This window comes from Neolamprologus brichardi, chromosome 6 (assembly GCF_056152115.1).
Source record: "Neolamprologus brichardi isolate AB-2024 chromosome 6, ASM5615211v1, whole genome shotgun sequence".
Classification (NCBI taxonomy): Eukaryota; Metazoa; Chordata; class Actinopteri; order Cichliformes; family Cichlidae; genus Neolamprologus; species Neolamprologus brichardi.
The window spans coordinates 33,819,849-33,836,825 of record NC_142109.1 but is presented as its reverse complement, the minus strand read 5'-3'; the positions used below and the strand labels follow the sequence as shown (position 1 = coordinate 33,836,825).

Here is a 16,977-nt window from a genome sequence, read left to right as displayed (position 1 = left end):
ATATGAGACACCACCAAGAAGACGGAGCAAAGACAATATGAAGAGGTACAAGCAGCAAGATCAAGATGTTGACCTTGTATGAGGAAGAGAACCAATGGTAGAGACTTTGGCAGGTAATTCATTGTGTGGTGCGTTGAGAATGCACCATTACAAAGACAAAGGCTTTAGTTTAGCAGGGTTTCAGTAGTTGGCCTGAGCATGGCCAGTCAACATTTGGCACCACTGTGAGGAGTCCAAGAAGACGAGAGACGTTTTTCTAAAGATGACTCAATATCATGAATTTATGTACAAAATCCTTTGAACGTGTCCATGTGTCAAATATACAGTACTGAGTGACAGAAACAGTGTACATTAAAATGCAACTTTTTTTGTTTTTAAATTTACATTCAGAAGTCTGTCATTCAACCATGTTTATACAAAAAAAAGAGAACAAAGATTCTCATTACAGGTTTAAGGCAACAACAGTTCCTGAATCCTGATAACATGGTTTTATGGTTATAAAAAGAGAAATTTTGAAAATAACACCCAAAACAAAAAAATGGTCCATACAAAATGTCTTTAAAACACAAGGGTCTGATCCATCACATCTGATTAGCCAAAATAAAAAAAATGATAAAAGGAACGGGAGCGTCATCCCAGCAGAGTCCTTTTAACTGGTGTCCATCTTACACTAAGAAAGATGAAGAAAAAAAGAAGAAGAAACAGATTAGAAAATTCAGTATTATCCAGATAATTAATGAAACTGATTTCATGCAGCCTGATTACATACCTCAGCATTATAGGCATCCAACTGGGCATCAAGCTCCTCTGCAGAAAGCTGGGGTCTGTTTCCTCCTCCCCTCCCGCGGCCTCTGAAACCTCCACCGCCACCACCGCCGCCGCCTCCACCACCACCTCGCCGCCTTTCAACCCTGGGCTGACCGAGCCTAGTCCGATCAAAACCTTTGTTTGAGCTGCAAACGATAAAAAGAGGGTTACTCCAGAGAACCTGTAAAAGCCTAACAAGCTCCCCCCACCCAGATTAATGGAAGAAAATTAATAGAATTTGTTGTCGATTTTGCAATAAATCACTTATCAAATCTCAAAATCTGTGTAATACATAAATTTATTATTATTTTTTACTGCGTAACATCGTAACCCATTTTCAATGCCTATATCATAACATTAACCCATCAACCTTGATTTACAACCCCGGATCCTTTTTTTAAAAACAAAAACAAAAAAAACCCAAAACATACCCTTGTGTATTCTGTCTGTTCTGTGTGTCGAATTCTGAAGTGGCTTGTTGGATTTTCATAGGGCGGCCTGGCGGGAAAATAAATAAATAAAAATAACAGAAGTATAAATTTAGTTAGTTACCATTAACAGTTTAAGCAACAGCCATGTGCACACGCCTAAACAAGAGAACAAGCATGGGAACAAATCCTCACCATCAAGCGGGACGCCGTTATAATGCTTCATGGCTTTCAGTGCATCTGCCTTATTTACAAAGTGGACGTCTGCAGTTCCTTTACTGCGACCAGACCGATCATAGTGTATAGATGCCTTCTTCAATGCTCCGAACTCAGCAAACAGCTCCTAAAAAGTAAAATCTGGAAAATCAGTGCCATTCCTCAGCATCTGAGGTGAGCAAAATAGAACTGAGCTTAGATAATTACCCTGATATCAGAATCAGAGACACCAAAGTCCAGATTGGAAATCAGCAGCTTGCTGCTGTTTCCTCCGCCATTTCCACCACTGTTTCCGCCGCCGTTTCCACCACTGTTTCCAGCACGTCCACCAACATGCTCCTCAAACATATCGTGCTGCCATTTATCGGGCAACTCTCTGGGCTGTGGAGACAAAAAAAATAAAATACAGGCTTAGTTTGTGTTTTGTTCTAGGAGTGATACTATGATGGCTTAAAGCACTTGAATATTGAATGTCTGAAGGCTATTGAAAAAGGTAATCTAATAACCAATTTATGGTCATTACTCCCTATAAACATCACAGGAATCAGGCTAGAGGCATCATCCAGGTCTTCACAGGAAGAGTTCATTCAAAAGGGATGAGAGTCTTTCTTCAGTGCCTGAAAACACTCTTCTTTCCACAGAGGAGGTGACAGTAAGGCAGCGAGTTTCCACAGGTTGGAAAAAGCCCCATGTTAATTATGCAGCCAAAAAAAATGAAGCAAAGGCCCCACTTTGAAGCAGTTTTGTCACGATGCAAAAAAAATAGTTTGGGAGACAGGATTTCGGCTCTTTTTGCTCGAGCAGGCTATAAAATGCTGACAAAGTCAAAAACAAAAAACAACAACAGAAAAAAAGAAAAAGAAAAAAAAACACTGCAGCGAGGGTAAAACATCCATATAAATCACAGCAGCCGAAGAAATACAAGAAAACAGGCACAGAAAAGTCCCTCAGAGTCCATGCTGGTTCAGCTCCTAGCTTCTCCTGTTACTGTTAACTGAACCATGCTAGTTTCCGGAAGTCCGTAATCACGTAATTACACCTTTAACGACGCATTTTAAAATACATTTCCAACATTTTAACCATTTTCACAATTTCAACCGCTTTTCTTCCATACCCTCGTGTACGGCGTGGATCTGTTGTTTCGGTTGAAGTTGCTCTGTCGGCCCCGCGCCGGCCTCGACGGCCCGCCGCCTCGACCTGAGCCTCCAGCCCGGGCGAACGTTCCTCTCCCGCGGCCTCCACCTCCGCCTCCTTTCTTGCTCATCTTGATAATGTCGTCCAGAGACATGTCCATCTTATCACCCATGGCGCTGTTCAAACTTCACCGACAAAAAAGACAGACAAAGACTACCGACCAAGCGTGCAGAGGAGGCTGTTTATAAGCTACCGGCGGCGCGATGTTGAAATTGACGGAAATGACGTCAGAGCTTCTCTGACGCAGAAGCTCCGCCTTTTGAAAAAAAACTTTATTGAACAGAAATACTAAACGAGGAATATGTAAATGAATATGTAGCATTTTCTATATTTAAAGGATAAGTATGAAATATAGTATTTTTACATTTCCAAAACACAATGAAGTATCAAAAACCGTTTTGCTTGATATAAGCAGGACAGATTTAAACAGAGAACATTTTTTTTACATAGCACCAAATCGCACCAACAGTTGCCTCAAGCACTGAGAATAAAACATACAAAAGACAAACGTTCAATTTCTGACCATGAAAACTACAAATAATACAAGTAATATTTGGTAGGGAATATCGTAAATAAAGCAGCTCAAAGCTTATGGCCATCAAAAGATTTAAAAAAAAAAAAAAGTGATTTAAGAGAAGATTTCAAGGAGGTCACTGGCTCCACAAGCCCTAACTTTTTATGGTTTGGTTAATGGCAAAAGTATTTGATACCATGATGATGGACTTCAAGGGCCTTGTGTTGGCATCTGAGACAAATTGGGTCAACATTTCCGCTTTGTATCTCCAGACACAAAAGTTCTTTAAAAGCAATCAGTAAAATGTTTAAAGTGATTCTAAAAAATATAGGGAGCCAGTGTAAAGAAGCCAGAATCAGAAATATTTAGATAAACTGTTTTGACTCATTCTTATACAGTATTAAAAGTTACACACATATTATGTATGTATTATGTTTGTTTGTTTACTGTATTTAAAAATGTGGGGTGACCAGTGCAGAAAAACATTTTCCCTGACTTCACATTCTGTAGGTGCTGTTCAGACTTAAAATCCCTCCTGCTTTTGAAATTAGCTTCTGAAGAGTATTAACTCTGTTGTTGCACAGCAGAGATCAGATAGAAAAATAATAGTTTGGTTAACTATCAGTGAAAGCCAGTAGGACTGAACTGTTAGGAAATTACAAGGTAAGGAACACCCTCACCCTAAAAGTAAAACATCTAAACTGAATGGCTAAATCTGACACATTCACATTGTGGACCTATGTGATCAGGTGATCCTTCTTTTTGTGGGACTGTAAAGCTTTTTTATCCCGTAGGCAGAAACCTTTCTAAAGTGTTTTTATTTCATGTCTGAAGAAAACAGCAAAGATTCCTGCAGGTCAACATGTTAGTACAAAGGTCACTACAAACACGCTCAGACATTGGTGGGACATGACAAAAACTATCCATCCATCCATCCATCCATCTTCATCCGCTTTATCCGGGGCCGGGTCGCGGGGGCAGCAGCCTAAGCAAAGAGGCCCAGACCTCCCTCTCCCCAGCCACCTCCTCCAGCTCATCCGGGGGAACACCAAGGCGTTCCCAGGCCAGCCGAGAGATATAATCTCTCCAGCGTGACCTGGGTCTGCCTCGGGGCCTCCTCCCGGTGGGACATGCCTGGAACACCTCACCCAGGAGGCGCCCAGGGGGCATCCTTACCAGATGCCCAAACCACCTCAGCTGGCTCCTTTCGATGTGGAGCAGCAGCGGCTCTACTCTGAGCCCCTCCCGGATGGCCGAACTTCTCACCCTATCTCTAAGGGAGATGCCAGCCACCCTTCGGAGGAAGCTCATTTCCGCCGCTTGTATCCGCGATCTCGTCCTTTCGGTCACTACCCACAGCTCGTGGCCATAGGTGAGGGTAGGGACGTAGATCGACCGGTAAATTGAGAGCTTCGCTTTTACACTCAGCTCCCTCTTCACCACGACGGACCGGTGCAGCGTCTGCATTACTGCAGCTGCAGCCCCAATCCGTCTGTCGATCTCCGGCTCCCTTCTCCCATCACTCGCGAACAAGACCCCGAGATACTTGAACTCCTCCACTTGGGGCAGGACCTCATCCCCGACCCGGAGTGGGCACTCCACCCTTTTCCGGCTGAGAACCATGGCCTCAGATTTGGAGGTGCTGATCCTCATTCCCGCTGCGTCACACTCGGCTGCGAACCGCTCCAATGCGAGCTGGAGGCCCTCACCCGATGAAGCCAACAGAACCACATCATCCGCAAAGATCAGAGATGAGATCCTGAGGCCACCAAAGCGAAAGCCCTCCGCCACTTGGCTGCGCCTAGAAATCCTGTCCATAAAAATTATGAACAGAACCGGTGACAAAGGGCAGCCCTGGCGGAGCCCATCACCCACCGGGAACGAGTCCGACTTATTGCCGGCAATGCGAACCAAGCTCTTGCAACGGTTGTATAGGGATCGAATGGCCCGTAGCAATGGGCCAGACACCCCATACTCCCGCAACACCTCCCACAGGACACCCCGAGGGACACGGTCGAATGCCTTCTCCAAGTCCACAAAACACATGTAGACTGGTTGGGCAAACTCCCATGCACCCTCAAGTATCCTCGAGAGGATGAAGAGCTGGTCCAGTGTTCCGCGACCAGGACGAAAACCGCATTGTTCCTCCTGCATCAGAGGTTCGACTAACGGACGAACTCTCCTTTCCAGCACCCTGGCATAGACTTTCCCGGGGAGGCTGAGGAGTGTGATCCCCCTGTAGTTGGAACACACCCTCCGGTCCCCCTTCTTAAAGATGGGGACCACCACCCCGGTCTGCCAATCCACGGGTACTGCCCCTGATCTCCACGCAACATTGCAGAGGCGTGTCAGCCAGGACAGCCCTACAACGTCCAGAGCCTTCAGGAACTCGGGGCGGACCTCATCAACACCAGGGGCTCTGCCACCAAGGAGTTGTTTAACTGCCTCAGTGACCTCGCCCCCAGAAATTGGCGGGTCATTCCCCTCATCCCCAGACTCTGCTTCCTCCTTGGAAGACGCGTCAGTGGGATTAAGGAGGTCCTCGAAGTATTCCTTCCACCGCCTGACAATTTTCTCAGTCGACGTCAGCAGCGCTCCGCCAGCACTATACACAGTGCAGGTAGAGCACCGCTTTCCCCTCCTGAGACGCCTGACGGTTTGCCAGAACCTCTTCGAGGCAGTCCGAAAGTCTTTTTCCATGGCCTCTCCGAACTCCTCCCACACCCGAGTTTTTGCTTCAGCCACTGCCCGAGCCGCATTCCGCTTGGCCTGTCGATACCTGTCGGCTGCCTCCGGAGTCCCACAGGCTAACCAAGCCCGATAGGACTCCTTCTTCAGCCTGGTGGCTCCCTTCACCTCTGGTGTCCACCATTTGGTTCGGGGATTACCACCACGGCAGGCACCAACCACCTTGCGGCCGCAGCTCAATGCAGCAGCTTCGGCAATGGAGGCGCTGAACATGGTCCATTCGGACTCGATGTCCCCCGCCTCCCTCGGAATGCTGTTGAAGCTCTGCCGGAGGTGTGCGTTGAAGATCTCGCGGACTGGGGCCTCTGCTAGTCGTTCCCAGCACACCCTCACTACACGTTTAGGTGCACCAGGTCTGTCCAGCGTCCTCCCCCGCCACCTGATCCAACTCACCACCAGGTGGTGATCAGTTGACAGCTCAGCCCCTCTCTTTACCCGAGTGTCCAGAACATATGGTCGCAGGTCTGGTGATACGATTACAAAATCGATCATCGACCTACGGCCTAGAGCATCCTGGTGCCACGTGCACTTATGGACACTCTTATGTTCGAACAAGGTGTTCGTTATGGCCAAACTGTGATTAGCACAGAAGTCCAATAACAAAGCACCGCTCGGGTTCAGATCAGGGAGGCCGTTCCTCCCAATCACGCCCCTCCAGGTCTCGCTGTCGTTACCCACGTGAGCATTGAAGTCTCCCAGCAGGACAACAGAGTCTCCAGGTGGAGCACCTTCCAGCACCCCCCCCAGGGACTCTAAGAAGGCTGGGTACTCCGAACTGCCACTCTGCGCATAAGCGCAGATGACAGTCAGGACCCGTTCCCCGACCCTAAGGCGCAGGGAACAAACCCTCTCGTCCACCGGGAAAAACCCCAACGTACCAGCAGCAAGCCGAGGGGATATTAAAATACCCACCCCAGCCCGCCGCCTCTCACCAGGGGCAACTCCAGACTGAGACAGAGTCCAGCCCCTCTCCAGGAGACTGGTTCCAGAGCCCAAGCCGTGCGTAGAGGTGAGCCCGACTATATCTAGCCGGTACCTCTCAACCTCACGCACTAACTCAGGCTCCTTCCCCACCAGAGAGGTGACATTCCATGTCCCTATTGCCAGTCTTGGCAGCCGGGGGTCAGTCCGCCAGGGCCTCCGCTCCTGGCCGCCACCCGGCACACAATGCACCCGACCCCTATGGCGCCTCCTGCGGGTGGTGGGCCTGCGGGAGGATGGGCCCATGTCTCCTCTTCGGGCTGTGCCCGGCCGGGACAAAAACTATTACAAAGAAAAGCAAATGCAGCTACAATAAACCCCTAATAATTAATTCAAACTGGTAGAAGGTTATTGATTCCTTTGAGGATTTTAATGTTTGGAGTTCTGGAGAAAGCCTGGAGCTCAAAAAGATACGTGTTGTTCATTAAAATTGAAATGATTACTACACATTATGTCTTAAAAACCTTGTGGATTATTGGAATTAAAAGGAGAATACTATAGGGGACTAAATTTTAGTTTCTTTAATGCTAATTGTATTTACCTAGCAGTTTCACCCAGCTGCATAAGTAAACTGCAAATTAATCCACTCAAAAACATAGAGTTAACTGATCTCCAAAGCTGACTGATTTTCAGTCAGTGGAATAGTTTACATGACAATCAGATCATTCTGCCTCGCTCGATGTTTCTGAAACCACCTGAAGACCCACCTTTTTCATTATCTTCTTAACTCCAGTATGAGTTAAGAAGATCAGCCCTGGCAGATGGGCGCCCTCTCTCAGGTTTCTCTCTGTTAAAAGGTAGTTTTCTTTCCCACCATCACCAAGTGCTTGTTCATAGGGGATAATCTGATTTCTTAGGTTTTCTCAGAGATACTTTACCTTGGGTATAAGCTATCGTAATGTTCAGAAATCTGATTTTAACCACATTGAATTGATTTGAATTTGATGTGTATAACTGCCACGTGCAGCAAAAAGGAAACATTAGTTGTGAGGTTAATGACAGTTTCCAAGCAAAATGTATACAGTGAGATCATCACCAGGCCAATTATTTGATTTTACGCTGTTTAGATTTGAGTTTACGGCTCTGTGAAACATAAAAGTGTCTGATGATTATTCTCTTCAATACATCATGTCAACCAGTTACCCTTAGAAAACTAGTCCTGTTAGCTCTCAGTGTCAGTGAGGAATACTCTTTGAGGGTTCTGGCAAAATACTTAAAGACTTTCTTTTCGATTGCAAGCTGTTAAAAGAACTCGTAGCAATAAAACTGACAATGAACGTGATATAAAGAAACTACCAGAGCTATAAACAGGTAAGCCAAAGGACCTAAATTGAGGAGGACCGATTTTGAAGGTCAGGTTTGGCCCCCGGGGACATGACATTGACATCTGTTTGTGTTTTTGCTGTATAATCAGCTATTTCCATAAATGTACTTTCATTACAAAAATGTTTTGAATAAAGACCAAATCAAATGAGAAACCTGTAAATAGAAGTTACAAGATGTTAGCCCGCTTTCTATCACGCCACATTTCTTACCTTTGATCTTGTATCTGCACTAATCTAATGAATCTGTTGATTAGAAATATAAACTACATCAGCAGTCCATTGCATTAACTTAGCAGCCACACCTACTAACAGTTGAAGAATAACAATAAAATCCATTCAGATCCTCTCACTCAACTCTCTCAAGCAACAATTATATCTTCAGTCGTTGACCTTTTAGTGTGGAGTCACTGACGTTACAATCAGATCATCGCTGTCCTTTTGAGTTTCACAAACCTGTCCACGGACCCATCTCTTATCTCTTATCCCACACCTCTCTGCTCTTTATCTGTTTGCAATTTATCCACTGCTGGATTCAAAAAACAGATATTGTTTAGTTTCTTTCTTCTACTTTGTTTCATGTTGGAAATTAATAAGTATATTCTTGAACAAAAATATGGTTTATAAATAAACTGTATTGACTTATTTTTAGCTTTGGTCAAATTAAATAGCAGCATCAGTTCGTTAGAGCTTCAGTAAAGCCAGACCAAACTGGACCATGATTAAAATAAGGCTTGATGAGTCGAGGAAATCACAGTATTGAAGTGAAAGCATGGAAACCAGTAAAATAATAAAATTTATTATCTTAGTATTTCTGATACAAAACTAATAGATATACCTTCACTTGCTGAAGCAGATGGCTGCCCCTCTCTGAGCCCAAATCTGTCTGACATTTAAATTTTTACATTGCAGTTTAAAGTGATTTGCATCAACTGTTTTTTGGCAGTATTAAAAACAAGAAAAATTAAATTTTTAAAATGACCACTATGTCATTTTAAAAGCACTGCTGCCGCTGCCGATGCTGCGATCTGGAGGCAAAGGCTGCTCAAATGCTGGAACTTTGTCCTGGTCAACATGTTTTTGTTCCTACGTCTGCTGGGGGTTGCTGGTGGTAAGTGATGACTGGTTAACCCACCAGTTAGTTTGTTCTGAGCGGTATGGTTTTGTGCTGCTGTTAAATGTATTTTAATTTCACTTTATTGTGATTATTCCAGGTTATTGTTTAGCTGCACAGCGCTCTGTGACCAAATGTCTGTGGAAGTGTTTTATAAATACACTTATAATTAATTTAATTTACTTCTGATGCAAGTCAAACAGTATGAGGCAAGTCAACAGGCTTAATTACTGAATTTTAATTAGGGTAAATGTGAATTAAAATAACGTCAATATTAATTGCGCATGCGCCAGTGGTTTCTTTATTTCCGTCTTTTTCTTTTTATGTTGATAGCAGCTGTTATTAAAATGTTTAGCTGGTCACAGATGATCAGAACTCTCTCTCTTTGGCATATTTGTTGCAGGTGAAAATCCCACCAGGTTAAACAGCTACACCTGGTGGGCTAATGGAGCCATCACAGGTGTTTTCACCGTTTCCACTGCTGACAGTTGAAAGCTGCTGATACCTCCTTGCTGTTGAAATAATTCAAATAAAGTTTACATGGGAACATTAGAAAAGGTTGCTCCTGCAATTTATTTACTAAAATTAAATATTACAATAAAACAGAAAGAATAAAAAAGAAATACCAAATAAAAACCAAATGTGCTAGTTTATACCAAAACAGCACTATTTCTTTTTTAAATTGCAAGTGTAAATAAAAACACTCATTGTTTGTTTAAAAATCTAACAGACAGGGTTTACACTGATGATTCATTCAGAGTAACTTTCATTTTTATCCAAATCTTTTACAAAGTTGTTGGATGAAAAATTATAACACTGAAGGCTAAAAAACAAAAATGAAGGGTTTCTGTCAGAAGAAGACTTTTGTTAATGAAAATGAGTTCGCAGTTTGTCGTTGGCCTTTATAATATGATTGAAAGGAGGTGTTAGTTTAAATGTGTGAGTTTATTAATAACTTCTAACCAAGAAAGTGTAGTAATATTGATCCTTCACTAAAAATAGAAATAAATACTATTTATAATAATAAATAATAATAAAACATTTTCTTGTAATTTGGCAGGGTTTTTTTCTTTATTAGGGTTGTTTTGTTTTGTCTCTTGTATGTAAAAATAAAACTTTAATCCTGAAAATTTGGAGCGTTTCTTTTGTCCACATCTTTTCTTGTTTTTTCACAGGTGTCATACTGGGCTTGATTCTGAAGACCTACACACATTTAACTTCAGTCACCCGGCACTACGTCGGCTTTCCTGGAGAAATACTCATGCGGATGCTTCAGGTGGTTAATGTTCCTCTTATTGTAACCAGTGTGGTTGTTGGTAAGTTGCATGTTTTTGTTTCCCTCACGCTGTTAACTGGTTTGGCAAAGTTTTGAGTTATCAAATATCCAGACAGACCTGTCATCCATGTGACCACAGTGAGTAACTATGTTAAGGATGGTATGTTCATATCCTTGACCTGGTATAGGGTGGGAGATGTGTTTAAATTGCTTGTGCTGGTGTGTGTGTTTAGGTGTTTCTGGTCTAACTGTCAGAGCATCCAGAAGAATTGCCATTTGTGCAGTGATATATATTATGTCAAGCTCACTGATAGCTGTGATCACAGGTGAGACAAATGTTTCAGATTACCAACAATTAATTAATAATAATTATTAATTAATTCACTTTTTAAGTGTGATATTGTTCGCCCTTTTCAGGACAAAACACTTGGTCACACCAAGGGTCCCCTGAGAGTTTAAAATGACCCACATTCTTTCAGCTCCAATCAAACAATCAGTGTGGATGTTCTCCCATCACAATAATATTTAACAGGTTTTAGCTGAATTAAAAGTTATTTCCAAAAGAACTAAGATGTGCATCCCCGCTTTATTTTGAACATAAACACAGACAGAAAACTAAATATCAGCAACATTAGGGTGACTGAAGTTGGCTGGTTATAGAGCTGTGGTTAGCTGTGGTAATATAGACACATTAGCAAAAGACAAATGTTTTGTGATGGTTAAATTGTTCTCAGTAAAAGTGCTTGTTGAAGGTCACTGATGGGCTGAGACAAAGACACAGAAAATGGACCAAACTTCAGCCAGAGAAGTTCTGACATGATTCTTACGAATCATGTTGAATCATGTTACATCTAACAATATGTTGCTGGGTGATTTGGACGACTCGCCATGAAAAAGTCCTGATCCTAAGCTAAATGTCCACAGTGAAATCCTACTTGAGAATGATCCTTTTCTTCTTTCAGCTGCTCCCTTTAGGGGGTCGCTATATCTGTTCCGATCTCCCCTGATCCTCTTCTTTCACACTAACCCCCTGCATGTTTTTGGAGAGAGTGATTTATTCAGGACACTGTGAGCCTCTAGTGTTAACTGTGAGTTTTTTTATAGCTTAAATATGTGCTATACATGAATAGTGCTGATAAAGAGCTGCAGAGAATGATCCAGAGCAGGAAGTGCTTGGAGCAGGAAACAGGATCGATATGTCATCCCTTAAAAGCCAGGGTAAAACATCTGTATGCATTTGTTCTTGATTCCTACACTCAGTCTTGAATTGTGTGTTGTAGGAATGATATTGGTCGTGATTTTCAAGCCAGGAGTTGACTACGTTGAGGATGAAGAGCCAGGTGAGGAAGATTTCTCCACCGTCGATGCCCTGCTAGATGTTAAGGTAGGACATCATTTCAGGCTGGACTTTCTGTTCTCCAGGAAGGTTTTTTAGGTCTTCTGTCATTCATAATTCATGTGTTGAGGAGAAATATTCTTTATGTGAGTTCTGCCTGTTCTGAGATCAGTTTCACCCACCATATTTTGAAATATTTAGCAGTTCGGTGACTCATATTAATATATCCCTTAATCTTTTCCTATTTATTTTGGTCATAGTTGGAGTGAATATCTGACTTTATGGATGATAACTTGTTTGTTTATGTGTCTGCATGTTTCCACATACATCTCTGTATTCGGCTTTTGTTCTAACTATGAAGCACTTGGGTTTTGAAAACTGCTTTACAAATAAAGTTATTATTATGTCAAAGCAGCTACAGTTCTAACATTATGCCTCACCACAAACCAAAAAGGTGAAAAAACAAAAACTAGTTGAAGTATTAGTGGTGTCCCTCAACTCACCTGTGCTCAATAAACGGAATGAGAAAAAAAGAAAAGTCAAAAGATTATGGCCAAAAATTTGAACAAGTTAAAAAAATCTTAATCTTCAGGCTGCAGAGACACAAAGATTTCAACAGAACAATTACCGGTTCCCTCAACACAGGGAAAGCTAAGCACATGCATTATTTCTCTATCCTCTCAGGGCATCTCACAGGAAGTGCAAAGTCAGGGTAGAGTAGCCACAAGAGACTGAAACCCAAAACAAAACGGACACTAAAATAGAGCAGATATACTGAAGACACTGCGCTGTCACTGAGGAAACACAATATTTTCAGGTCAGTGCCAGTCACTTGGGTCAAATTTAGGACCAACATACTGACTGTAAGAAATAGATCTACAGTAAGTCCTCATTAAAAGTGGCAGTGTTGAGGGCATACGTCCAGAATACCTTTTTCATTTTGTCCCACCAGTTAGCTGACCTGAGGCTGCTGTGGCTGAAACGCTTCCATAGTTGGCCATAAGTTTCCTATACGAATGATCCTTCACCTCTGACCTCTGTAAACAGTGCTGCGATAAGTTTTGTGGGCTCAGTCATTCATTTTGATTTATTATGAATTAACCTTACATTTTTAATATTCATACCAACATGGGGAAGCAAAACGCTTTAAAATGGGATCGACTGGAGCCAGCCTCAAGTGGTCACTGGAGGTACTGCAGTTTTTGGCACAAGAGGCTATGATGGCTTTTTGCGGTTTTCCTCTGTGATCGATTAGTTTGATGTCATTTTAAAGATGCAAATGCAGCATTGACATATGTTCATGTGAAACATGAGGCAGAGGTTTTTTCACGTTAAGCAGGGAAATGACAGCAAAGTCAGACAAACTGATAAACTTTATTAAAAAATAAGTATAAAAAGTCATACAAAAGACTATAAAGAGAACATTTAACTCACAATAATCAAAAGGCAGAAGTAACCAACTTGATAAGCTGCACACTGCACACTGCAGCCTGTTTGGTTTTGTTAGTTCAAAGCTTTCAACAGGCAGAAGTCGTAAAGTTCCTACCAAACAAAACCCAAAGATTCATTTCGTTCACGGCATTAAAAAAAAAGATCTGAAGCCCTGACAGGAAACAACAAATCTGTGCTGCTGGAGTTTTAGTGAACATCGACTCCACTCAGAGGGCATCCAGACCAGCTCTGTCAGCCCTCCTTCCACCAGACCTCCGCAGTCCTGGATCAAAGTTGAGGCACTTCACAGAGTCAGGATCCTGGACCGACGTGGCTTTGCCGAACCATTCCTGCAGAGCAGACGATTTTCAGGGTTTAAAGGCTGCTTCAGGGAGTCTCAGTCGTTGGCAGCTAGCCCGAAAAGCTCCAGCAGCTCCTTGTCGTCCTCATCGATGAGATCAGCCGGCGTCTCCCCGCATTCGTTCTCCAGCTCGGGGTCGGCACCCAGGGAGAGAAGATAGCTGAAAGAAAGATAAACCATCGTCAGTGAAAAAGATCACCATGCTTCAGTGTCAGGGAGCGTGACCTTCTACATCTGTGGACTGTAAACATGTCAGCCTCCTCCAGCTGGCTCACTGCGATTCGTGTGGCTTCCTTGGATTTGCATTGCACACAATCTTCCCTTAAGCTAAACTTTTTAACTATAAAGGAGAAAGTCCCGAGGCTCACCGTGCAATGTGTGGGAAGCCATCACTGCAGGCCATGTGCAGAGGCGTCCATCCCTCCTCGTCTCTCTGGTGGATATCTGCTCCATGCTGGACCAGGAGCTTCACACACTCCAGGTTCCCAGACAGGACGGCCTCGTGGATTGCAGCCATGCCTGCTCAGAGAGGAAAACAGGACACAGTTAGCGCACTGAATAAAGTCTGAGAAGAAACATTTCTACTAGTGTAACATTCGTGTGGCTCTCACCGGAGTGGTAAATGGTGTCGAGCGTCACTCTCTGGGCGCGGATGAAGCGTCCAATCCTTTCTAGCTCGCCCTGTCGCACATAGTCCTGGAAAAGGACGTCATTGGGGAAGTGGACACTTCGGATTGGCTTCAGAGAAGCAGCGCCTTTGCAGGTGATTGGGATGCCGTGGATGCAAGGTTTGATTCCCAAGGTCTGGGATGCAGGGCAGTGATAGTATTTCATCATTGTCTCTGCAGAAGTTTTCAAAAGCAGCAACTAGAAAAAGATCAGTCGGTCTGTTCTCAGTGTGGCTCTCTTGCTTTCTAGTGAAGAGTTCCTCTGAAGGCCCGGCCTCCCCGTGGGTCTTTTTATACTCTGTCGGGCTATTTTAGGATGCAACACCTCACAGATCCAGTGGCGAGATTTGGAAGATGAGTAGTCCCTCTGGCAGGCATTCCCGCTGGCCTGTCACAAGCTTCACGTCTCCAGACATTACAGCCAGTAACCCTCACCTCTGCTGTCACCCCCACATGCCCAGATGCTGTTCACTTAAAGATAGCAGTGACATCTTGCCAGCTGAGTGGGAGGGGGTGGGAGAAGATGTAGAATTCTAGTAAACACCAGGTTGTGTTGGTGGGAGGTCACAGAGGGGTAAGGTTGCTGGCATGTGGAGGCTGTTGACCAGTAACTGCCTGACACAAACAGTCAAGAAAGGATTACTGAGGTTTGCATCATCCTCTTTATAAGTAAGGCAGCACCGTCTTCCTCAGACTCCTTAAATGTGAAGATTTGCTTCATTTCACTTTAAGCTGTTTTTGTCTTTCGAGCTGTGCGATGCTAAAATACAGATGGATGCATTGTCTTGAAGTTTTGTTCAATGATAATTTAAACACATTTGTGAAGTCCTCTGACTCCGCCTCTTTTAAATTTATTTTATTGAGCCTGTGGCGGCTCCTGGTATCATGTAGAGTGACAGGGAAACACTCCACAGCCTTTACCTATTGCAGAACAACCAAGGGATGGTCACCTGATACAGCCTTAACTACAAGCTTGATAAAAAAGGAAAGTTTTAAGCCAAATCTTCAAAGTACAGCCTGAAAACTGAAGGTGATACACTGATTATTTAAGACCTTGCATGCGAAGACAAAAAGATTTTAAGTTCTGGTTTTAACAAGAAGCCAATGAAGAGAAGCTAATATGGGCAAAGTAAGTAATAATAAATAAGATGAAGTAAGCATCTCTGCTTAGACAGCCTCCCCTGAGACTTGAATAAATGATGGCATGGATGAAAAGTGAATGCATGGATGGAGAAATAAAGCAGAATAAAAAAAGGCTTTTGGAAATAAAGAAAAGTCTGATGTGAGCTTTTTTTCCTGTCCGGCCCTCGCTCACTGACTGACTCATGGGCGTGTCACAGGATTCAGTGATTCATCATCAGATGGTGAGAATGAGACTGAGTGGCTGTGTGCCTGATCATTTTTTAACCACAAAAATTCATCCAGAGGACTTTACATCAGCTAAACATGCACCGTCCTGTGTCCACAGCATAGTTTAATCAGTCATTTAAAACGTTTAGAAACTGAACATCGATGAACAGGTCTGCGGCTCTCACCGAGGAGGGAAAAAGTGCTAAAGTGCTAAAAAAGAGTGCTAAAGCACTTCTGGGTGGATGCAAACTGCATTTTGTTGCCTTGTACCTGTGACATGTGCAATGGCAATAAAGTTGAATTCTATTCTAATTCTAAAATCACAGTTTTTTTTTTAATTGACTAGTTATATTTATTTCCTTTGAAAACATTTAGCTGAATACATAAACCATTTGATAAACATTGTTTAACCACTTAGTATGGAGCTTTGAGACCTTCGCGGTGGAATAAGACAAACCAGGAGACAACCCAGCCTCTGGAGAATAATTAACCGAGCTACATTTTAGGGCTGAGAAGCTCCTCGCTCCAGTTTCGCAGGCCTCAGTTTGCTGACTGAAAGGCTGCACTGGGAGGGGCAGAGGGCTTGGATTGTTGACCCCACTGCTGACCTCCAGTATGCTGGCTACGTGCCGGGAAGCGGCACAAACACCAGTCAACGGGCACATTAGCAGCCCTGTGAGGCTGTGCTGCATGTTCAGCTGATCTGTGAACACACAAACAGCTGAAGACGTGCGCATACGATGCATTTCAACTTTGCTGGGATTTAATTTTAACTTTAAATACCATAAACAATATATGTAGGGTAGTTTTGATTTATTACAGCATTTCAATGAACAACACATGTCTGTGCTATTGATGCGATTCCAGCATCCCAGTTTGGTCCAAAGTTACTTCAGTAATACCTGAAAAAAAACCCAAAAACATGCTGTTCACTGAAATCAAAAACTATATTTTAGAAAATAAAACTGAAAATATTGCACATTTATACTACTGTAAGAGGTTGAAAAAGTGTTATAGTTTTAGTCTCTGAGGACACTGACATTTTTGAGTGTTGGCTTTGAGACTGTGGCTTTATTAGGACTCTGCCTCCTTTAATAATTCATGTTTTAAACCAGTGACATAAAAGACTAAAAACACAAATCTGTAAAAGCTAAACCTACAGTTGTAACCTATAGATTCAACAAAAAGGAATTTTTGGTCATTTTCTGCACTTATTAATATAACAAAATTT

General features: G+C 43.1%; 3 protein-coding genes across 3 annotated transcripts in view; 1 reads left to right on the top strand and 2 right to left on the bottom strand.

The window, feature by feature from the left end:
• Positions 1-251: 251 nt before the first annotated feature.
• On the bottom strand, positions 252-2,855 carry LOC102781096 (aly/REF export factor 2-like). The gene is made up of 6 exons (XM_006799626.3): positions 2,566-2,855; positions 1,659-1,832; positions 1,431-1,578; positions 1,239-1,305; positions 770-953; positions 252-670 (listed from the first exon to the last, which is right to left on the bottom strand). The coding sequence occupies exons 1-6, from the start codon at positions 2,755-2,757 to the stop codon at positions 650-652; spliced, it is 786 nt and encodes a 261-aa protein (XP_006799689.2). The 5' UTR covers positions 2,758-2,855; the 3' UTR covers positions 252-649.
• Positions 2,856-10,520: 7,665 nt separating this feature from the next.
• The window catches only part of LOC102781677 (integrin alpha-L-like), a 69,130-nt gene continuing 62,673 nt past the window's right edge, over positions 10,521-16,977 (top strand). The window contains exons 1-2 of the mRNA XM_087842160.1: positions 10,521-10,640; positions 11,881-11,984. The gene's annotated coding sequence lies outside the window, so the exon portion shown is untranslated. The remainder of the gene's footprint in view (positions 10,641-11,880; positions 11,985-16,977) is intronic.
• Positions 13,292-14,674, bottom strand: ppp1r27b (protein phosphatase 1, regulatory subunit 27b). The gene is made up of 3 exons (XM_006799627.3): positions 14,340-14,674; positions 14,097-14,247; positions 13,292-13,888 (listed from the first exon to the last, which is right to left on the bottom strand). Exons 1-3 carry the CDS (start codon positions 14,563-14,565, stop codon positions 13,765-13,767), a joined length of 501 nt encoding a protein of 166 aa, XP_006799690.1. The 5' UTR covers positions 14,566-14,674; the 3' UTR covers positions 13,292-13,764.